This window comes from Macrobrachium nipponense, chromosome 35, assembly GCF_015104395.2.
Source record: "Macrobrachium nipponense isolate FS-2020 chromosome 35, ASM1510439v2, whole genome shotgun sequence".
Classification (NCBI taxonomy): domain Eukaryota; kingdom Metazoa; phylum Arthropoda; class Malacostraca; order Decapoda; family Palaemonidae; genus Macrobrachium; species Macrobrachium nipponense.
The window spans coordinates 12431234-12456612 of record NC_061096.1 but is presented as its reverse complement, the minus strand read 5'-3'; the positions used below and the strand labels follow the sequence as shown (position 1 = coordinate 12456612).

The following is a 25379-nucleotide window of genomic DNA, read 5'->3' as shown; positions in this document are numbered from 1 at the left end:
CCAAGAACTTCGGAGTCAGGAATTCTATTGGCTGCATACCTGGACGATTGGATAATTTGGGCTTCCAACAAAGAGCAATGTCTGGAATCAACCCACAAAGTCATGAGATTCTAGACCATTTAGGTTTTCAGATAAATCTTTCAAAAGTCAAGATGCTGGTCCCCAGCTCCAAGTTCCAATGGTTGGGACTACAGTGGACCTCCAGACACACAGGTTTTCAGTTCCTTGGGAGAAGTGCAAAGAGATTGCGAAAGCCACAAGGCAGTTTATAAGAAACAAACTAGCATCGAGCGGGCCCAGGAAAGGATTCTAGGCTCCTTACAGTTTGTAGCAGTGACCCAACCGGTACTGAAAGCCAGACTAAAAGACTTCAACAGAATTTGGAGAAGTCGAGCCAATATAGGCTTAAGAGACAAGCTATCAAGAATTCCCCAGCTCTTACGCAAGAGTCTAAAACCTTGGTCTACAGCCAAGAGTTTAGCAAAGACAGTACCACTTCAGTATCCTCAACCGGATCTGGTGGTTCATACAGACGCATCCCAAAGCGGATGGGGAGGCCATTCCCCTACTCAAAAGTTTCAGGGAAAATGGTCCAAGTCCTTCCAAAGATTCCATATAAATGTGTTAGAAGCTATGGCAGTTTTCCTTACTCTCAAAAGAATGAATCCAAAGAAAGGAATACATATCAGGTTAGTCCTCGACAGTGCAGTAATTGTTCACTGCATCAACAGAAGGGGCTTCAAGTCCAAGTTCGTAAATCATGTAATGATTGCGATCTTCTCTCGAGCACAGAAACGTCGCTGGCACCTATCAGCCACACATCTAGCAGGAGCCAGGAACGTAGTGGCAGATGCTCTGTCAAGGACATCCCCATTGGAGTCGGAATGGACACTAGACGCACAGTCGTTTCAATGGGTGTCCAAGCAGGTCCCGGGTCTTCAATTGGACCTTTTTGCCTCGGAGTCAAATCATCATCTTCAATGCTATGGCTCCCAACCTGGACCCTCTGGCCTTTGCCACAGACGCATTGTCTCTGGATTGGAATCTTTGGAAGAAAATTTATTTATTTCCACCGGTCAATCTACTGATGGAAGTCCTTCACAAGCTTCAGACATATCGAGGGAAAATAGCCTTGATAGCCCCCTGGTGGCCGAAGAGCAAACTGGTTCCCTCTAATATGGAATTGAAGCTCCGTCCGAGACGGATCCCCAATCCAATACTGTCACAAATAGTACAAACCAAGAAAGTATACGCTTCCTCAAACAGTCTACAAGCCCTAACTTTATGGAGTTTATGAAGATGGCAGCTCTTCATGATGGTATTGATCCGGAAAAATATTACATTCTGGAATCTGATAAAAGAGATTCTACTCTTAGACAGTATGACTCTGCTCTTAAGAGGTTGGTTAAATTTGTGAAAAGAAAAGGAAGTGCAGGTTATGACAACCAATCTAGCAATTTCATTTTTTAAAGAATTGTTTGATCAAGGCTTAGCTCCTGGTACTATTACGACTATGAAATCTAGCCTTAAAAGATTTTCCTGGTAGGGTTTTGGATAGATTTAAACTAGTTCCTATTTCTATCTATCCCTAGAGCTTGCGCAAGGTGAGACCTATACATAGGCCTCAGTCTGTTTCCTGGTCTCTAATGAAGTTTTGAGCCTGGCTTCCAGTATTGATAATGAATCCTGTCAGTATTTAACCCTACTTAGGAAAACTCTATTTTTATTAAGTTTAGCCTCAGGAGCAGAATTTCTGAACTGTCGGCCTTGTCTAGAGATCCAGGCCATATAGATTTCCAACCTAATGGTAATGTTTTACTTTCACCAGACAAAACCTTCTTAGCCAAAAATGAAAGTCCACAAGATAGATGGACTCCCTTGGTCAATAGTTCCTCTCCTCAAGACGCTCTCTGTCCAGTTCAATCTCTCAAATCTTATTTAGATAGAACGTCATTTAAGTGCCTCAGGCCCCTTATTCATGAGAGAAAAAGAGGAACAATTACTATGAGAGGTATCAAACACAAATTCTTTACTTTATTAAACAGGCAGATCCTGACTCATTTCCCCCCTGGTTCATGATGTCGGGCAATTGCTACCTCTATTAACTATTTTCAGCATATGAATTTGAAGGTTTGAAAAAGTACACTGGGTGGAAATCTTCGACAGTTTTCAAACGCACTACCTTAAATTCTCTAATGCACTTAAGTTCCCTGCCGTGGCTGCAGGAAGTATTGTAGTCCTTAAGACTCTTAACTTCCTCTTTCTTTGACACCTCCTTTTTTATTTCCCACTTGCCTGCCTCACCTAGTTGTTCAACCCTGCTTTCCTCTCCCTCGGGCCTTCAACAGGCACGGGTGGGGAGTTTTGTATTAGCTTGTTTTAAGAGATCCTTTGGTACCAAGTACTGCTGTATTGTTATAATTTTGTATTACCTTTAGACTTTACAGGTGAACTCCTGTATAGCTGTACATAAATTCATTTTTTGAATTCTCTCATTTTGTTAAGTTGAGAAAGGTCTTTTGTTAACAATACAAGTTTTTTGTATATTGGGGTTTATATATATTAAAGTGCTTTTTTATATTTAAATGGTTTAGTTCTCCTTCCTTGTTACAATATTTTCTTTATTTTCAGCTTGCCCCATTTCTCTGGTACGATTTCACCGGTGACACGGCTTGAGCCCAAAAAAGGGATTTTGACGGAGGAAAAATCTATTTTTGGGTGAGGAGCCGTGTCGCCCGGTGAACCCACCCTTTAGTAATATCTTAATCTCCCACCCGGTGGTGGTACAAGCTGAGGGTTGCTAACTCTAGATGTTGTAGATGGCGCTCGGGAGGAGGGTGTTGGTTGCGGGGAGGCGGCCTGTATAACGGCACCTCGTATGTTGGGGATTGTTGACGAGGATCTTTCTGTGGGGTTGAAGGAAACGTGGCTGTATTTACTCGCCCCTGTTATACATGACATTTTTATTTTACAAAAGTGCTCGCCTGAGGGTAGTATCCTCAGTCAGTCCCTTTGGTTATTCTCTAGTATACTAGCATTAGTTTTATATATTAGAAATGGCTAACGAGACATTTCACCGGGCGACACGGCTCCTCACCCAAAAATAGATTTTTCCTCCGTCAAAATCCCTTTATTTACAATATGTGATTACCAGAAAAGGTGTCGGACCCACAAAGGTCAAAATCTGAAAAGAGAAAACACCTCAGGCAATGACAAATAAAAGGAGCCAAAAATGAACTCTTAACCCTCTTACGCCGAAGCCCTAAAAATCAAAACCTCTCCTGTATGCCGGCGCCGGTTTGGAGTGAGAGCGGAATCGGAAAAAATAATGTTTTCAAAAAATCACAGCGCGCTTAGTTTTAAGGATTAAGGAGTTCATTTTGGCTCATTTTTTTTTGTCATTTCCTGAACTTTAGTATACAATCCATCGAATTAAAAATAATATCATTATCATAGGTAAATAATGCGAGATATGGTAGCAAAAAAAAAAAAAAAAAAATTCATAGATATTGATTCCCAAATCAACGGGCTGTGCAAAAAACGGTAAAAAGCTAAACGAGTTACTTTTTTTTTTTTTCGTTGTAGTACACTAATTGCAATCATTTTGATATATAATACATATTAAAACAATAAAAGCAAGACCGGAAAAAGGATTATCACAAAATGATGTACGAATTCGTAACGCGCGGACGTAAAAAAATGTTATTTTAAAAAATTCACTGTAATTCTAAATATTGTTCTAGAGACTTCCAATTTGTTTCAAAATTAAGACAAATGATTTAATATTACGATACTGTAAGAGTTTTAGATTAGAATTGCAGATTTCGACCATTTCGGACGAGTTAAATTTGACCGAATGTCAAAATTTTTATATATATATTTTTTTATATGCACATATTTCGGAGATGAGAAAAGCTACAACCTTCACTTATTTTTTATTGTATTCTTCATGAATTTGCGCACATTTTGATATATGAAACTCTATAAAACAGCTAATATGAAAAGGAGCAAATACGATGTACGTACTTCGGAGACTTGCGGCCGCGAATCGGCGCGCGGAGTGAAGGTAAATATATTTTTCAAAAATTCACCATAAATCACAATATTGTTCTAGAGACTTCAAATTTGTTTCAAAATGAAGAAAAATGACGGAATATTACTAGGCCATAAGAGTTTTAGCTTACAATTGCGTTTTTCAACTATTTCGGTAGAGTCATTTGACCGAACGTGATTTTTTTTCTATTTATCGTGATTTATATGCAAATATTTCGAAAAAAGAGGAAAGCTACAAACCTTCAATAATTTTAGTTGTATTCTACATGAAATTGCGCACATTTTCATATATAAAACTTTATGTAACAGCTAATTTTAAATGGTGCAAACATTTCGACATTCGCACAAAAAAAAATGATATTGTAATGATACAATTAAGTTTGTTCATACTTACCTGGCAGATATATATATAGCTGATAATTTCCGACACCGACAGAATTTAAAACTTACGACACACGTAGTGGGAGTCAGGTGGTTAGTACCCATTCCCGCCGCTGGGAGGCGGGTATCAGGAATCATTCCCATTTTCTATTCATAATTTTTATTTCCACTGTCTCCTGAGGGGAGGTGGGCGGGTACTTAATTATATATATCTGCCAGGTAAGTATGAACAAACTTAATTGTATCATTACAATATCATTTTGTTCATGCAACTTACCTGTCAGATATATATATAGCTGAATCCCACCTTTGGTGGTGGGAGAGACAGAATAGAGGATTTAGGAAACACATATGTGCAGATAATCGATATCTTGATTCCTTACCTGTTAGCATAGCTGGCTTCGTGATTACTGCCACGTAAGTCTGCTTGTGCTACTATAGTTGCCAGCAAGGTAGAGACCTATGAAGCTGGTGCACTCCAGATGATCTGTCAAACAGGGGCGAGACGACGTGACTAGACCATGGACCATACTAATGAGGGCAACGAGACAAAAATACCACCACCTGGCTTAGTTTACCAAAGGTATCCCACTTAACTAAGCTAATGGAAGGGAGACCCGCCCCAGGCGGTCACCCCACAACCATAAACACAAATTAAAAACCCCCCTAATCCCTAAAGGATAGGATGAGTGTTACCTCCTGCCCCCAAAACAGTGTCTGCAGCAATGTATGGTCCGAGGGAGAAGCAATTTTCGTATGTCACTTTCACCTCCCGCAGGTAGTGTGAAGCGAACACCGAATTGCTTCTCCAAAATGTGGCATTCAAAATATCTTTGAGAGCCATATTTTTTTTGTGAAAGGCTACCGAAGTAGCAATAGCTCTCACCTCGTGAGCTTTTACTTTCAGAAGCTTTAAACACTGTCACTACACTTATTATGCGCTTCTGAATCGTATTCCTGATGAAGAACGCCAGTGCGTTTTTCGACATAGGAAGATCAGGTTTCCTCACTGAACACCACAAATTGTCCGATGAACCTCTGCAAGCTTTAGTTCTCTGCAGATAGAACTTTAGAGCCCTGACAGGACACAGGAATCTCTCACGTTCGTTTCCAACTATATCTGACAACCCTTTGATTTCAAAGGACCTCGGCCACGGTTGGAAGGAGGTTCTCGTTCTTTGCTAAGAACATGGGACTTAAAGAACACACCGCACTACTTTCTGAAAAGCCAATCTGCTTGCTAATGGCCTGAATTTCGCTAACCCTCTTCGCCGTCGCCAGAGCGGTTAGGAAGATCGTTTTCTTCGTCAGATTCCTGATAGAAACTGACTGAAGCGGTTCGAAGTTACTCGACATCAAGTATTTGAGTACCACATCCAAGTTCCACGAGGGTACTTTAGGCTGGACTACCTTCCTAGTCTCGAACGATCTAATGAGATCATGAATGTCCATTAATTACAGACAAATCGAGTCCTCTGTGTCTAAAGACTACAGAAAGCACGCTCCTGTAGCCTTTAATAGTTGGAACAGCCCAACTTCACTTCTTCTCTCAGATGAAGAAGGAAGTCAGCTATCTGGCTCACAGAGGTTGTGGTGGAGGAAATGCCACTTCTTCCTGCACCAGGATCTGAAGACAGCCCACTTCTTGATTGGTACATAGCGATCGAGGAGGGCCTCCTTGCGGTGGCAATCGCCTTCGCCACAGGTCTTGGAAAAAACCCCCGTCGCTCTGGCCAACTTCTTGATAGTCTGAACGCAGTCAGACTCAGAGCGGGGAGGTTTTTGTGGTACCTCTCGAAGTGGGGCTGTCTGAGTAGATCTTTCCTTAAGGTAGAGTCCTCGAAAGTCTACCAGGAAGGACATCACCTCTGTGAACCAGTCGGCTGCCGGCCAGAAGGGGGCGATGAGTGTCATCCTCGCTCCTTCCGATGCCGACAAACTTCCTCATCACTTCCCCGAGGATCTTGAGCGGGGGGAAAAGCGTATATGTCTAGCCCGACCAACTACCAAGTAGGGCGTCTACTGCGACTGCTCCCAGGGTCCAGAACTGGGGAGCAATAGAGTTGAAGTCTTCTCGTCCTGGACGTTGCGAAGACATCCACCTGTGGGACAGCCCCACAGGTTCCACAGTGACTGGCAAAACCTCTTGGTGAAGGGGTCCACTCTGGTCGGCAACAGCTGTCCTCGCCGACTGAGAAGGTCCGCCCGAACATTCTGTACTCCTGACACGAACCTTGTCAGGATCGTGACTTCTTGCGCTTTTGCCCACAAAAGGAGTTCCTTTGCGATGGTAAACAGAGAAGGCGAGTGAGTTCCCCCTTGATTTTCTTAGGTATGCCAGCGCTGTGGTGTTGTCCGAATTGATCTGAACTACTTTGCCGATACTTCTTCCTGGAAAAACCCTGAGAGCCAGATAAATGGCTGACAGCTCTTTCAGATGATGTGCCAGGACACCTGTTCCCCCTCTTCCAGGTGCCCGACACTTCCTTTCCCTCCTAGTGTTGCTCCCCAACCCGTGGACGACGCGTCGGAAAACAACACTAGGTCGGGGTTTCCGAAGTTTGAGGGAGAGCCCTTCTTGCGAGCTTCCGAGGATCTGACCACCAACTTAGGTGATCCTTCACCTCTCTCGTTTAAACACAAGATCGCCTCCAGATCTTGCTTGTTCTTCCAACTGTTGGCTAGGAAGAATTGAAGAGGTCTGAGGTGGAGCCTTCCCAGAGAAACAAACTTCTCCAGTGAGGAAATTGTCCCCAGCAAACTCATCCATTCCCTCACCGAGCTATGTTTCCTTCCCCAGAAAGGTCGCCACTTTCTCCAAGCATTGAAGTTGTCGCCCCTGGGACGGAGGAAAAGCCCGAAAAAGCCACTGAGTCCATCTGAATCCCCAGATAGACTAAAGATTGAGACGGAGTCAAATGCGACTTTCGAGGTTTACCAGAAGCCCAGGACTTTGCTAACGTCATGGTCGTGTGCAGGTCCTCCAGACACCGTTTCCCGCGATGAAGCTCGAATAAGCCAGTCGTCTAGGTAGAAGAGAGATCCGTATATTCTCCAAATGAAGCAGCCTTGCCACGTTCTTCATGAGAATGGTGAAAACCATCGGCGCTGTGGTCAGACCGAAGCAAAGTGCCCTGAATTGGAATACCTTCCCCTTCAGGACAAATCGCAGGTATTTCCTTGATGTGGGGGATGGATGGGGACGTCGAAAATACGCGTCTTGGAGGTCTAGTGAGACCATCCAATCCCCCGGTCTCAAAGCTGACAGCACCGATTGAGTCCGTCTCCATCTTGAATTTCTTCTTTATCACGAAGAGATTTAGGCTGCTGACATCGAGGACGGTCGCCACCCCCCCGAATGTTTCGGCACCAGGAACAGGCGGTTGTAAACCCTGGCGATTCCAGGTCGAAGACCTGTTCCACCGCTTGCTTCTCGAGCATTTGTTCCAGCAGATCGAAAAGCACTTTCTGCTTCTCTCCTCGATAAGAGGGAGACAAATCCTTTGGTGTTGAGGGATAGCGGGGGTGACTTCAAGAACGGGATCCTGTACCCTTTCCTCACGACATCCAGCGACCAAGGGTCGGTCATCTCTCTCTTCCCAGGCTTTCGCGAATCGAAGAAGCCTGGCTCCTAACCGGTGTCTGAAGGACTTCCGAATCACTTCTACTCTTTGACGGAGCAGGGTTTTTCCTCTGGAAGAGCCTCTTCCTCGGGAGGCTGCTTTCGAGGAAGGTCCAGCACGAAAGGGCTTCGATTTCTTGGCAAACGAAGCTCCAGAAGATGAAGCAGCTGCTGGCCTTCTAGAAGACTGAGCCAGAAGATCTTGCGTCGCCTTTTCCTGAAGGCTTGAAGCTATGTCCTTAACCATAGCCTGGGGGAAGAGATGGTCTGAGAAAGGAGCGAAAAGCAAGTCCGCCTTTTGCGTTGGAGAGACGGATTTGGCCGTGAAATTACAAAAGAGCGCTCTCTTCTTTGAGAATCCCTGAGCTAAAGTGCGTAGCCAACTCCTCAGAACCATCCCTGACGGCCTTGTCCATACAAGAAAGAACGCTGGACAGCTCCCCCAGACTAATAGTATCAGAACTCCTTGACCTGGCATCTAGAACTCAAGACACCAGTCGAGAAAGTTGTTGACTGGCATCTAGAACTCAAGTACCACCCAGTCGAGAAGTTGAAGACCTCTAGTCCTGAAGAGGCATTTTAGGTGAAAGTCGAACTCGTTATGGGTCCAAGTGACTTTTGATGAAGACAGAAGGGCTCTCTGGAGGCGTCTACGATGCTCCCGAAGTCACCTTGAGCAGAGGCTGGTAGTTTAACGCCTAGTCTTCTCCTGTATCATACCACATGCCTCCTTTACGCAGAGTCTTGAAGGCGGTAAAAAAGCTAAAGAGGACTTTCCTGACGCTTTCCTCTTCTCCATCCACTCATGGACTTTCCGGAACGCTTGCTTCGTGGAAAGCGACTTCTTCATTTTAATGAACCCCGATGTCTTCGTTGCCTTAAAAGAAGAAAATTGAGAAGGAGGAGTACGAGGGGCTTCCGGTTGAAAAGTTTTCTCCGAACTCCGACTGTAGAATGGACGCATCAAAACTTTATAGTCCGATGAAGACAGTAGCTGGTTGCTGTTCTTCCTCTGCTTCTACTAAATCATCGCTAACTCCTTCCTCAGAAACTGGAGAAGTAGGAGGAAACTCTGAAGAAAACTGACGAACAGGAAGGGTTCCTTCATCCACCTGAACTTGCATTGTTGAGGAACTGGTGTCTACCAGCGCGCGCTTTGGCGTCCGAATCCACACGTTTGGCGCCGACGGGTGCGCGCTCGACATCTACAACACACGCTTGGCGTCCACTGCGCGCACCGAGCGTCCACTAGTGCACGCTTGGCTTCCACTGGTGCGCGCCGAGCGTCAGTCAGCGAGCGGCTGCCGCTCACTGGTGCACGTTTATCAACAACAGGTGCGAGTTGGCGGCACCTGAAGCGCGCTCCACTTGCACAGAAGCGCGCTCAGCGTCCACCACTCGCTTGCGAACATACGAAGACTTGCGAGCGGGAGATATTTCATCCTGAGAGCGAGAAGCGAACTTCTCACCTCCTCTAGAGAGCTGCTGGGGAGCAGAACGCAACTCTAGAGGGAGACTCGAACGAAGAGAGAGGCGAGTGAGGAGAAAGAGCGGGTCTTGACTTCTTCACAGGAAGCTTCTCATCCTTCCTACGACGCGGAAGAGACTCTCTAGCAGCAAGAGCGTCCTGAAGTTGCTGCTGCAGTGACTGAATCATCCTCTTGTTTGGCGAATCTTCCTGCTCCGGGGAGGGACTGATCCTGTGAGCAGGAGAGCGGCGAGGGGACGCCTCCCTCCTCCTCCCAGGTACGGCCTCTTCCCGAGCTCTGGAGCGACTGTATCGCTCGCACGAGCTAACTGAATCCCAGTCCGAAGACTCTCTACGCCTTTTCTGCGGCGGAAAAGCAGCGAACGCACTGTTAGGCGAAGATCGCAAAAGCGGAGAACTAGGACGTGAAGCGTCAACATTACGCGCCGTCCTTTTCAGCGGACGTGAAGCACCTTGAGAACTCCACCCTTTACGTGGGGATGAAGCCTCCGATGACGAAAAACACTCCTTGAGGAGACGTGCACGCGCACGCTCCCTGGCAGTCTGGGGATTTTCATCAATCACTGCCGAAGGCACGTCAGATCGGTGGGGGTTCCTTGTAACCCTCCTTCGGCTTTCGACATGCTCCCTCCCAGGTGGGTCCTGGGAGTCAAGCAGAGGTCCAGGCCTAGAGCGAAACGAGGCCGATCTGACGCACCCTCCACTACACAGGGGTATCACTGCACTTTTGCACGTCACTTTTGCTCTCAAGAGCCAACACTTTCGATCTAGATTACGAATCGATTCCAATATTAAGGATAAAGTATTACTCTCTACAGACACTGCTTCAGGGCCCGGAGGCAAAACTACAGGGTTAGGAGCATTAACAGAAGGAGGGTTAACAGGAGAAACATTAATTTCTTGCACGCCTGAAATACTCCTGGAGGAAGACCTCCTTAACCTATCCTTTTCAAGTTTCCTAAGATAGGTCTCATACGCCTTCCACTCAGAATCTGTTAGTCTTTCGCACTCCTTGCAACGGCTTTCATACACACATTCATGCTCCCTGCAACTCTTACATACGTATGTTTGGGTCTACTGAAGCTTTCAGTAGCCTTACCTCACAACAGTTCTAGAGCAGAACCTAGCGCTAGCTGAACTAGACCCTGACATATTATTCCCCAAGAAAAGTCCAAACCAAAATCAAATCAATCCACTAATAACGTGTGCCTAGCCACCGATCCAATCAATTAATCCAAAAAAAGAACCAAAAGGGATACTCAAGTAGCAAAAAGTTTCCAAATCCAGACGGAGGTGCTGTAAACAGATGTTACAACACCGGCGACAGAAAAATTATGAATAGAAAATGGGAATGATTCCTGATACCCGCCGATCCCAGCGGCGGGAATGGGTACTAACCACCTGACTCCCACTACGTGTGTCGCAAGTTTTAAATTCTGTCGGTGTCGGAAATTATCAGCTATATATATATCTGACAGGTAAGTTGCATGAACAAATTCTGATTTTTTCGGAAGAGTTACCGCACAGATGTAAGGAAAAAAAATTTTTTTTTTTTTCATAAATTCACCATAAATCAAAATATTGTGCTAGAGACTTCCAAGTCGTTGCAAAATGAAGGTAAATGATTGAATATTACTAGAATATAAGAGTTTTAGCTTACAATTGCGTTTTTCGACCATTTCGGTAGAGTCAAAGTTGACCGAAAGTTGAAATTTTTGCACTTAACGTTATTTATATGAAAATATTTCGAAACTGATAAAAGCTACAACCATGGGTTGGTTTTTGTTGTATTGTGCATGAAATTGCGCACATTTCCATATATAAAACTTTATGTAACGGCAAATTTAAAAGGGTGCAAACATTAGGACAATTGCACGAAAAAATTTATCGGAAGAGTTATCGCACGAACGTAATGAAAATGTTTTTTCATAAATTCAACCATAAATCGAAATATTTGTGCTAGAGACGTCCAATTGTTGCAAAATGAAGGCAAATGATGAATAATTTACTTTAATATAAGAATTTTAGCTAACAATTGCGTTCTCGACCAGTTTCGGTAGAGTCAAAGTTGACCGAAGGTTGAAATTTTTGCACTTATCGTTATTTATATGAAAATATTTCAAAACTGATAAAAGCTACAATCATGAGTATTTTTTTGTTGTATTTTACATGAAATTGCGCACATTTTCATGTATAATACTTCATGTAAAGGATAATTTAAAATGGTGCAAAAATTATGTCAAAGTGACGAAATAATTTTTGAGATGTGTCACTGATACTTTTTAGTGCGATAAGAAAGAAATTCGCGCTTGCGTAGCGATTGTAAACAAAATAACGCCTTGATCCGTGAACTCCCAGCATCCCCCAAGGCGCGTGATTCAAAAGTTTTCGGCTGGTAGGCCTATAAGTATTTTTCCGCAAATTTTTAAAAAAACTTTTTTGAGCCGACGTATGATACGTCCAATCGGCATACGGGAGACATTTTGACTCGACGTTTAATACGTCCAATCGGCGTAAGAGGGTTAATCTTGAAAACTAAGCGTGCTGATTTAAAAAAAAAAAAAAATTTTCCACTTTGGCGCTCACTTGCGAATGCCGCCAGCATACGGAGACAATTTTTAAAATACTGCTTCGCCGTTCAAGTGTTAATTATTAACATCAAACTCATTATACTATATATATTCATTCAAAATAAAAGAAAGATCCCGAAAATTGTGATTAAGGGCTCGTCACCAAGAGCTCACAAACATACATCTTCACCGGAAGATGGCTCGAAAGCAAGGTGGAGTGTTTACATTCAGGTAAGCGGGCCTTCCTGCCTACCAGATGGTGGTTACTGCCTAACTACTTTGTCCAAGAATTTAATGGCAGTATTCTAGCCTACGCTGAAAGTAATTCCTAATGTAAAGGACAGGGTTTGATAATCATGTAAGAACAAAGTTGTATTGTACAGCTTTATACTCTATGTCATATGTATGTGTCAGTTTTGAATGATCAATAAAGAAAAAGCTCCAGCTTCTTCACTGCTTGTAAACACTGAGCAGCTTTTCACTAGATGCACCCTTCCCTTATACAGTGATCCCCCCGTATTCGTATGAGATGCGTACTAGACACACCCGCCCAAGCACAAAATGTTTAGAATCCGAGAATTGTTGGAACCCCTAAGAAACCACTGAAAACCACCTATTTTGGTAGGTAAAACTCCTAAGAAAAACCACTAAAAATTTTAATACGTTTTTTTTAATAGTTCTACCACAAAAAGTGCATTTTATGATGAAATTCATTAAAAAACCAGGAATTTCTGGATATTTCTCATAGAATAATACTGCGAATAGGCAAATTTCCTGCGAATAATGGGTAAGATATGGTTAAAAAAGAAATCTGCGAATCAGTGACTCCACAAAACAAGAGAAAGCGAATACGGGGGCACCACTGTATATCATGACTTTGCTTTTAAAGAAGTATGGTCACACCCTGCTCACACCAAAATCACTCCTACATTAGCTGCTGTTACTGGTTTGCTTCCGATGGAAGACATCCTAGAAACATGAAATTACAATACTGTAAAAAGGTAGAAGTCAGTCAACCTTTATAGAATACCAACAATTGCCTAAGAGTAATGGCTGCAAGGAGAATTCTGACCTAAGAGTAATGGCTGCAAGGAGAATTCTGACCTAAGAGTAATGGCTGCAAGGAGAATTCTGACAAGTGGTAAAATATTCAAAACATACCTTGTGGAGAACAGCTGAACTAATTTGTGCAGAGATATAGGCTAACTCGAACAGCAGGTAAGCAAACTGGCAGACTGATGGAGACTGATCGAAAATCTATCACAAGTTTCTATGAATTATTTTGTAATATATATATATATGAAACAACTTACCCAATGGTGTCAAAATTGATGTAATTGGCCATTTGCTTGGTCGTTTCCGAGATTGCTACTACAAAGAATGTGATAGGAGTCACAGTAACTTGGTGAAGATGAGAACAGGAATGCCCTAAGGAAAAATGAGAAGCATACAAAACTCAAAGAACATACTATCAAGTACCATTGATGTAAATTATAAAATAAATTTTAAAATATTTACCTCTATTATGATAACCGAATTTCACATGCCAGTGGGAGATCAATATACACTAAATACCTAATTCATACGCAATTTGAGTTGCGCAAACTTTTCATTAGAACCTCTACTAATTATCATATGGGAGTATTTCACAGACATGTGAATGCAAATGCAACATTTTTCAATCCTGGAGAAAACCTGCGAAGGTGCTTGTTCACTTTTTTATGAAATTTGTAAGTTTCAAGCTTTCGTGTGTAAATTAAACAATATTAAATAATAAAAATAACAAGCTCTCCTCTCTTACTTAGATGAGAGAATTTTTATGATCCATGTAGTATGTACCATGTTTATTAATATTTTCAAATATAAATAATGATGATATAACAGTAATTACAAAATTCATGAAATTATTTGAAAGAAATTGGGGGAAAAGAAGAGAACTATGTTTTGTGTGGGTGTATACACGCTCCTATATTTTTACCAACCATTTTTTTCAAAGGTATTGTATTAAGCTAACTTTTGAATGAAATTATAGTAACTTTAATTTCATTTAAAAAGTTAGCTTAATATTTAGGGAGCATGATTAGGGTCATATTTAGTGTTCAAACTCTATAGAAGTAAGCATTTATTGGCATTTTTAGAGACCTTGCCAAACTTAGGCAAAACTTTCCTTTGTGCTGGGGGGTCTGGAACCTAACCTTGCGTAAGTTTGGGGTATTACTGTGAAACAGCATAGAAAATGAGATAATTACTAGGATTGCTCATTTTATACTGTCTTAAACAACTGGTTTGAGCTTTATTTTTCCCAGGTTTTATCCATCCACTGAGATTTTCATATTTTTTCCAGTTTTTATCGACCCATTGAGAATTTCAGTCTGAAAGGATCAAATGACCTCTCCTAATATCATCAGAAAATATTAATAAGGCAATAGGCTTTAAAATGATGTGAGCCTTCATATCCTTAGATAACAAAGACTTAAAGGACCCATAAACATTACGATTGCTGGATCCGGTCATCTAAACCAGAAGTAAATCTCACTGTCTGGGGTTATCGTCCGACCAAAGTGGGTGGAGTCCATTGGCCTCTCCAACCAACTCGCAACCTGCCGTTGCCAAGTTCATGGCAACCGATTTAGTTCAGGTGGCCGGCCCTAAGCCTCCACGTCTATTGTGTTATCTCAAGATTTACTTCAGTTTCAATGAGACGCTGAAGTGGCAACATGGTAGCTACGTCAGCAGATAAGGCGTTCTGGGAGAGTTTATTGAACATCATAGGAAAGCAAAATTAGGTTTATGATACATTAGTTAGAAGATTACAGAAGGATGAAATACAGGCGTCCCGTGGTTAATGGCGCAATCGCCGTTGTCAAAAATATTCATTAAAAAAAAAAAAAAAAAAAAAAAAAGTTATTTTAAGGTAACAGCACCGTTATGTCTAACGAGTACATATATTTGTAGAAAAACTGTTCTGACCATAAAGGTTATGCAAATGATATTAAAACATTTATTATTATTACATGGATATTAGAGTAAACTATATTGCCCTGACGCTGGTCTATGCCGAAAATATAGAGTTAAATATAAGTGCAAATTTAGCTTTGGATACGTCGATTTATAAATGTTCATGCTTTTATGTTTAAAATTTGTATGAAAATTTATTACATATCAGGTAAGGGTATTTTTATTTCTGCACATAAATATGATACTTATTTCTGCACATAATTATGATACAAAGGCTATAACTAGGTTTAAATCTAACAGTATATTTTCCCATTGATCTTTGATCTATAGCAAATCAAGTTATTACAATAAGATGGCTGTACACATTTATGCAACAAGTATAACGTTAAAACCATACATTCATAATTCTCTTTTGCCATTTTTGAACTTATGTAACTAGAAGATGGCATAAAGTTAAGCTATTGTAATTTGGTCTCTCATAAAATTGGATAATCATAAGACGAATTATCATAACTTGAACACTACAGCTACCTGTACACTGTATAATACCTTACTATATCTTTACATACTCTAGACACCCAAAGGATTAAAGCTAGGCTTTTTTCCACTACAGTATTTACAATACTACAATGTACTGTACAATACTACTGTACAATAAATTCTATAATACTATACTGCATAAATATATTTTTACGTATTGCGCCATTGCGGGATTACGGCGTAGTTTGACTGGTCTAGGATGGTGTAACTGGTCTAATATTCCAAAAGAAGTGTGTGGCAGCTGTAGACTTTAAAATTGCTTAGTATCGGCAGCCAGGAATGGAACCTCTGCCACTAACCGAGGGCCGCCTGTACATATAAATCAAATTAGTTGGAAAATGACAAAGATGAAATTATATATATATATATAAGGCATTTTGACGAAGGAAAAATCTATTTCTGGAACCTATTTCACGGAGCGACACAGGCTGAGCCCAGAAATAAATTATATATATAATCAATATCTATATATATATATATTATATAGATATATATATATATATATTAATATATATATATATTATATTATAATATATATATTATATATATAATATATATATACATATATATATGTCTATATATATTATTATATATATATATAGATATTATATATATATATATATAGATATATATATATATTATATATTATTATATATATATATATATATCATATATTCTATATAAATTATATAATATATTAATATATATATATCATATACATCATTATATATATATATATATTATTATATATAATTAATTAGATTATATAAATATATAATAATTAATATATTATTATATTATATTATATTATATTATTATTATATATATATTAATTATATAATACTATAATATATATATATTATATATATATAATTAAATAATATATTATATATATACTATTATATTTAATTGATAGATTATTATATTATTTAGTTTATATATATACATATATATATATTATTATATATATATTATATATTATAATATATAATATTAATATTATCATATAATATAGTTATTATTATATAATATATTAGATAATATACGATATTATATATCATATATACTATTATAGTATTATATATATATATATTAGAATATATATATATATATATTGATATTATATATTATTATATATATTATTATGTATTATTATTATTATCTATTATACTATATATATATTATATATAGATATATCTTTATATATTATTATTATATATTATATATATTATAGGGATATTATATATTATATTATATTATTATATTTTATATTATATAATATAAATTATATATATTATATAATTAGATATAATATTATATTATATATATATTATATATATATTATTTAATATATATATTATATTAATATTATATATATATATATCTAATATATATATATATAATATTATATAGATATATATATGTATAATAGATATTAATATAATATATATGTATATATATTAATATAATATTATATATATATTATATTATAAGATTGTAATATATTTATATATATATATATATATATATACTATATATATATATATATATATATATATATATATAAATATAGATATAAAATTCTCAGCTGATTGAGTATTTGTCAGGTGAATTATGAATACAAAAAAAATTTTTTTTAATAAAAATAAAAAAATTCATATACGTACTTTGCTGAGCCTCTTTTGGCCTTGATGACGGCTTGTAAACAGGGTCTTCAGTAGTTGGGGGTCAAGATTGTCCCAGATGTCACGAAACGCAACCTCGAGCTTGGGAATGGAGGAGACGTCACAGTTCCGTCACAGCAATTTCATAATCCCCCAAAAGTTCTCATAGGATTCAAGATCAGGTGAGTTGCCTGGCCATTCTGGTAAGCAATTAATGTCACAAAAATCACGATAATTTTCAATTAATTTTGCTGTATGTGCAGGGGCACCGTCCTGCTGATAGAAGCCATTGTTGGTAGCCTCAAAGCAATCTTCCAAATAGTCCACGAGGAGTTCAAAGTGTACTGTCTTTGGTCGCCCTTTGCTTCGGGTGGTGAGTGGCAACGTTTGGCTGCCCGCTCACCAAATCCAAGGGTGGAGCTAAACACAAGATCGTTTTGTGTTCTCCAACACTTTATTCTCTTGTTTGAGGATATGTGCTGTAATACTAGGATTCCTATCCACCTCCCTCTCTATGAGCTGTGCTGTAGCTTCATTATTTTTCATGGACGATGGCCACGAGGCGTGTGGATGGGTATTACCTTGGAACCCTGTTTTTGAACTTGCGAATCAAAATCTGCACCGTATGTACAGCCAAGCCAAAACGTCCGTAATAGCCTTGTTAGCTATATTAACTTTATGTAATGCAATTATCTGAGCTATGTTATCTTGGGATAGGAACTTATTTTTTAGCACACTCAGATATGACAATATTTTGATGTTTACTCTCCACCCACTCGGAAGAATAGTAGACAGGTTGCCATGTCACTTACAGTGCAGAAGGATTGCCTGATGTCTCAAGGAACGAACAATGAGTTTCCCTCAAGTAATAAAAGCTCCAGAGAGTTTTGAATATATAACAAATTCAGTACTTGGCGAATACTCAAACTGCCGTGTGTGTGTGTGTGTGTGTGTGTGTGTGTGTATATATGTATGTATATATATATATATATATATATATATATATATATATATATATATATATATATATATATATATATATATATATATATATATATACACACACACACACACACTTGTGTTATGTATGTATTGTACGTGTATGTTTGTTTAAAAAAAAACGATTTTGTGTAGAGAAGAAAAATTGTATTCTTACTTGGCTACAGAACCATAGGTTTAAGGGACTACTCTGCTTTAATGGAACTATAATCCTACATACTGTATAAGTACTAGACTGTTCATCACTAGACAATGCAAGATTCTGTGTATGCCTCATAGTTACCTTTTACCTTTGTAAACTCATGTTGCATAACTTGAATAATTGCATTACTTGTCTCTGGGATTATATATGTCCCAAGGAACGACTTGTGGCACTTAAGCAGAGTGTCCAGCAACCTCTCATATAGTGATTTTGTTGTGTCATACAAGTGTTCTTTTATTTCTATAAGAGGGGAGACCGTATGTAATCATCATTCCATGTCGGTCTGCTTGTCCATTCTCAGATAATTAAACCAGTCACCAGGGTAGTTTCAATTCATTACATAACAGACAATCATGAGATTATTCATTACATTTCTTTAATCATGGTTCAATTCAGCCTCTCCTTTTTTGCTGGGTTTTGCCAGCTTCTGCTGCAAGAGCGCTGTCTATAGCGTCATCACTGAGCGGAGGACCATGGTCCTCACTCAACCAGGTTTCAAGCAAACTGAAGTGAATCAGAATGTCTATGGGCAATGTGGATGCCGGAGACAGAACAGAACCTGATTCACCAGTCATATTGTCTGGGGGCCCTTTATACACCCTTTACACTGACCTTCGAAAACCCGACTTGAAGTAGACAGTCAAGGATCTATGCAGTGAGGTAAAGTATGTGGTGGTTTTGATAGAATCGCTGCTGTGGCTCTTAAAGCAATTCTTTCCTCAGTGACAGGAGTCTGGGAAGATCTGCTAGCAGAAGAAGCAGATCCAGGACAGCACATGCAGGGTTTGACACACACTCATTTGCCCTTGCTGTTACAGCAGATCTTCCTTTAGTAGCAAGAGTCTGGGAAGATCTGCCAACAGGGGAAGAAAATCCAGGAACCACTCAATGCGCAGCCACCAACAAGTCACCAAAAATCATTCACAAATTCACAGCTTCCTTAATCATTCTTTGGACCAAAAATCATTCACAAATTCACAGCTTCCTTAATCATTCTTTGGACCCTCTATATTATAGCAAATAGGGAAAGCATATGAGATGCAACCAATCAATTAGCGTGGTGTCCACTCCCCCTTGTACGTACAGTATAATGACTGACCACACAATTACCCACATGGTTGCTTGATCTTGATGGCAAAAAGATCAAATACAAGGGTTCCCAGAAACTTCACAAGAAACTTCACAAAACCTCATACTTGGGGATGAAGAGTCCATTCTCTCCGAAGAACTTATCTGGTCTTTCCAGTTCAACTGAATTGTGACAAGTTCAACCTTTCCCCCTCCCCCGGAATAAACTGAGGGAGCAGATGAACATTTCTTCTTCCCTGTTAAAGATTAGAATCTACAGATACAGGGATTTCTTACTTTGTGACTCCCTGATAACTCTGATCAAGCAAGAAGGTGGCACTGTTCAAATAAAGAGCCTCTGTTTTGTCCTAGGCTCACTCTTCTATAGCTAAGAGGCCCTTGCATTACATGGTGCCCTTACCTGTCACCAGTGGAGACCTGCAGTGGCCAAGGCTCATGTGGCACAACAGAAGAATACAAAACATTATGTGGCATCCATGTTAACTGAGAAGCCTTATATGATACCAGAATTGACAAAATGTCTGCAACTAGAACCATGTCCCATGAGAAGCTCTAGAACACACAACCATGTCCCATGCGAAGCTCTAGAACACAAGTGTGAAGAACAACTATATTTATGCCCTTGACCATGTCTATCATACGATGAAGAATGCTCATGCTTAAGCAAGCACTCACCTCTAAACTTACCCAATTTACCCAAAAGGCAACCTCAGAGAGTTCGTGCCTGGAAGAAATAATAACAGTAAAAATTCCTAAAAACCAAAGAATTCCTTTTAGAAATCAAAGGTGCCTTCTGACAGTGACATCACGTTGTATGCTGCCAACGATCCAGAAAGGGATCCTGGATATGGATAACTTGATATATGGGACTTAGAACACTTACAAATACCGGAACTCAGAATACTAGCAAGATCATTCAACTCTTATCATTTTGTTTGCATCCCACCTACTGAAAGATAGCGACTTCAGAATTGTCTACAGGCAGGCAAATGAGCATCAGTCTGCAAGTGATATATGCTAGGCTGGTCAGAGTAAAGGACCAATGGTCACAGACCTACTACCGCTCCCCGAAATACCCTGCTTCCCTGAACCACTGGCAGTAGAGGAAACATCACAAGGTGTCTGAATTATGGTTCACAGGGTAGGTGGGTGTTGGTGCCTCCTATGCTGTAAGGGGAAAACCCCCTAAAAAAAAGTCAATCATTGAGATGGGTCATGAAGTGAGAGTCAAGGTAGTAAAATCCATATAGTAAAATCCATAAACTTCTCATAGGCATATCTGACACTAGCTATGTCTGATTCTTATTTACCAACCCTCATATCCTGAAAAATCTGGGGAGCTTTGAGCAGAAGAATAAATTTTACAGTCTGATAGCTTGTACACACCTTTATCAGCCTTAGGCTCATCCTAAATGAGACTTGGTAGAATCCCTTTCATCTGCATTTAAGTTCCATCTACCTCTTCTTTTTGTATTTTGAATACACTGACACAACTTCATCTAACTAGTCCTGACCTTCTTCATCATGATCTGATGAAGAAGATGCTTCATCTCTGCACTTTATACAATTGTCATGACCAAACATTATAGAATAAAGTCAGCCATTACACTCTCTTACCTTACAAAGTCTAAGACTTATCTCCATCTTCCATAGAAGATAACAGTACACCAAGCAATCCAAGCCTGGAGCCAAAAAATGATCCACTTCAACAATGAAATAGTTTATAAGTCCTGACTTGATCAAGAACAGAAAAATTGAAAACAAAAGAAGCTTGAGCCACTGCTTCCCTTGGACTTACAATGGGGTTGGGTTCCACAAACCCCATTGTTTGTTAGAAACAATTGCATCTAAAATCAGCCCAGCCTACACTTGGGTATTCAATCCATCTATACGTATGTGGCAGAATAATTATTAATATCAGATACTTCTGGAGGGCCATGCAGTGACTTATGATACTTCAGTACAAAAACAAATTGAATAACACAAGCAAGAATTAGTTTACCCTACACTACGGTATATAGTATACATACGTATACAGTAGCCTAGCCTACGCAATACAGTATACTCTATACATATACAGTGCTTGCTGAAATATTTGGCACGAAAGGGTCCATTCCAAATAATTAGGAGAAAAGTATTTATACCCCTATAAAATGGCTTATGATACAATTTATTTGGAGCTCAAAGTGAGGTGAGGAGGGACCCTCAGTTCCATTTTGTTTCGTTCAGATTTCAATTAGTCACCCCTGAGCAGTAACAGTGATCAGTTATGTTGGTCATGTAATCCCAATTTGCCACTGGATTTGCATTTATTTTCTTTTTCCTTTATGCCATATCAGAGACATTGTAGGAGTTAAGGAGCAAAGACCAGACCAAATTGCTAGCATTACTTTCTTATGCAAGGCAGGGAAGGCAAATAAAGAAATTGAGAAAATTACAGGTTTGGCTCTGCAAAGTGTTTAGTGGTGGATAACGAAGCTCGGTGGCGGTGGTGAGGTCGATCCGCCATTACAAGGGAAGTTGAGAGAGAAGCCCAAAAAGACAACACCCAAAACTTTGAAACTTATGAGGAGGCAAGTGGATGCTAATCCACGTTTAACAGCAGGACACAATTGAGAGAAATAAACCCTTTTCACCTTGGTCATGTGAGTGTAAGAACCGCGCAGCATCAATTACATGACGTCTTTAAATTATCGCATCTCACTGCACAAAAGAAGCCGATAGTAACCCTTGAACAAGACAGAATAGGGTCGCTTTTGGTTGTATATATTTTGTGTGATTGATTGTGCATTATATCTGGCGTTACAACTATTTTGTGTGTGATACAGACAAGTGGCAGAAAGTGTTGTGGAGTGATGAAGCAGTAATTAACGTAACTGGCAACCGATCTAGAAAAAAAAAATAATGTAACACAACCGATATATGAAAAGAGAAAGAAGACAAATGCAAATCCGGCAGTAAACTGGGATCACGTGACCATCACAATTGATCAGTGCTACTGCCAGGGGTGAATAATTGAAATCTGAACAAGACAAAATGGAACTGAGGGTCCTTCCTCACCTCCCCTTGAGGCTGCCATATAAATTGTCGTATCATAAGCCATTCTATTGGGGTAAATATGATTTGCTCTTAATTATTTGGAGCGGGACCTTTCATGCCATATTTTGGCTAGCACTGAATGGTATATAGCAGGCATGGGTCCAGGTAACTTGAGTACAGAATTTTGAGTACTTGTACCTGTGACTTTAAAATTCAATGTACTAACTTGTGCTTGTGATTTTAAAATTCAATGTACTGTACTTGTACTTAGCCAAAAAGTACTTGAAAAATCAAGTCCTTCTAAATACATTACATACTTAGTAGGCTGTATTGCATTACTAATCGTATAACAAAACATGTACTAGAAAAACCTATTTAAAAAAATAATTAAAATGCAATACAGTGGGGCCTCGTTATCCACGGGGGATAGGGCCTAGAAACCCCCCGTGATAAGTAAATACCCGTGTTATCCTGATACCCCCCTCAAAAATTGCTTAAAACTGCCTACTTTAATAGTTAACCCACCCAAGACCACTATTCCAATGTTTATAACTGCCTACTAGTTCAAACACCAAATATGTTTTCAACTATCACCTAAAAACTAAATTCAAGACAGTTTTAAAGTTATTGTACAAATTAGCCTTAAAAAATAAATGTAGTATACTATGTACTACTGTACATAGGTATGTAGCCTACTAGCCTAGGGATTACAGCTAGAAGCCCTAACATACGCATGGTGGGCCTCTTTTTTTTTTTTACAAGGAAAGAGAGGATGAGTGGTAAGAGAACTATCAAAATATTGTAAATCATATGGGTACTCACCAACAATCTATGTTGATAAAAGATGGCGACGATTTTGCAGTGCAATCCAGTAAGTATAATAACGATAATGCTACCAACAGTATGCAGCGAAACATCTCTTCCTTCGTCACAACACGTTAATACTAGTATATTCCACGTAAAAAACCTTCATCTGACCTTTAGGCGTCTTTCCCATAAGAGTAAAAGAATCAGGGCTTTTGGATGCCACATAATTAACTCGTTTATATGGGTACAATTTAAAGAACGCGCACACCACATTTCATAACAACACCAAACAAACGTTTGTAGGCCAGTGTTGCCAACTGGAATGCAATTTCTTGCTAGATTTTGTTCCATAAAAGGCTAAAAAAAATCACATACCGTATATACTCGAATAACGTGCAATCTCCCATATCGTGCAACCCCCTAATTTTCACCAATAAACAGTGGTTTTGTGTTTTGTCATGTATCTCATGTATCATGCAAGTTCATAAGGTTGGTGGTTTAGCCTGCTAATGGCCGAGTCATTCAGATGGTGCTGATGCTAGTCAATTTACGGTTATTTTCTTATTAACCTCGAGAATTGAATAGAAAATCTCAAGATTATTAAAAAAAAATCCAAGATAATAAAATAATTGTAAAAATAACACGCCTTGGAGTCCTTAATCATTCTCTCTCCTCTCTCTCTCTCATCTCTCTCTCTTCTCTCTCTCTCTATCTCTCTCTCTCTCTCCTCTCTCTCTCAGGAATAAATACGTACGTACTGTAATTTGCAGTAAATGTGTAGACATTGTGTGCGTGTTTTAAAAAATGTGCAGTACACACACATTCCGATGTTTCGGTAAATTTTTGGAATTTTTCAGATTTCGGAAATGTGAGGTCAGATGCATAATCAAACAAACACCACTACTGCAGCAAAAACATTTTTTCCCTTTATGTTTTTCATTATTGTTATTTATCAATTACAGTTTATTTAAATAAATATTAATATAATACTTTTAAATGAATGTGAGATAATTAAGATCACCTATAATAAAATAGTGGGACAATTAATACCATATGTTCACTAATAGGTATTATTTTCAAAACAAACATTCCGTAAAACACAAAAAATATATGTACATAACAATCAAAATATAATAATGTTTTGCAGTTCAACTTGTGAATTTTAACAATAAGTATGACTATATAATATATTTTACCATATCGATCTTGAAGTTGAAGAGTCGTAAAATTCTGAGGATGGTCCGGGAAAAGGGTTTGTACTTTGAGATTACGTATCGCTACAACACCATGTGGTATTTTCATACCACTATATTGATGACGCATCGCTACGACACACTGGTGTTTTTCATACCACTATACGTTAAAGTTAAAAACATGACATAGAATCGACTTTGCGACTTCGTTCACTTTGATATTTTTAACGATACAATAACTATCATTTGTACTACTAAAAACCATCTTCACATAAGTAATTTTTTCGTAAGATATGTGTTGTTGCAAAAGCTAGCTTATACATAAAAGGCTTTTATCATTTAAGTCATCTTAGATATACATATGCACCCAAACTCATTGTGGGGAAATTTACTACTGTTTCCTCGGATATTGAAATACTTTAGCATCATTCAAACACTTTAATAATATAATGCATAAATACTAGGCTATACATATTTACATCGTATACAAATACTACATACAGTTATACGTATACACATACTTTTATATACAAAGTTAACAGTTATATACACATACTTTTATATACAAAGTTAATAATATGAATAGTGATCAGACGACAGCTGTGCACTGGACTACGTACGTACTACTTGGAAGATAAAACGAACAAAAATTTTGTTGTTGTTAGTCGCCGGGATAGATTAACATTTTTCCAGAGATTAAAAAGCTGAATTTTGTTTTGAAGGTATGTCACCCGCGATATTATATTATTGTTTTCACGAAGGAATAATTATAT

The 25379-nt window shown here is 38.9% G+C and overlaps 1 protein-coding gene across 3 annotated transcripts in view; it reads right to left on the bottom strand.

Annotated features, from left to right (window-relative positions):
- The window catches only part of LOC135208427 (uncharacterized), a 119330-nt gene that overhangs the window by 50171 nt on the left and 43780 nt on the right, over positions 1-25379 (bottom strand). For all 3 annotated transcript variants that reach the window (XM_064240581.1, XM_064240582.1, XM_064240583.1), the window contains exon 3: positions 13429-13543. In XM_064240581.1, coding sequence (XP_064096651.1) covers positions 13429-13543 — 115 coding nt within the window. The remainder of the gene's footprint in view (positions 1-13428; positions 13544-25379) is intronic.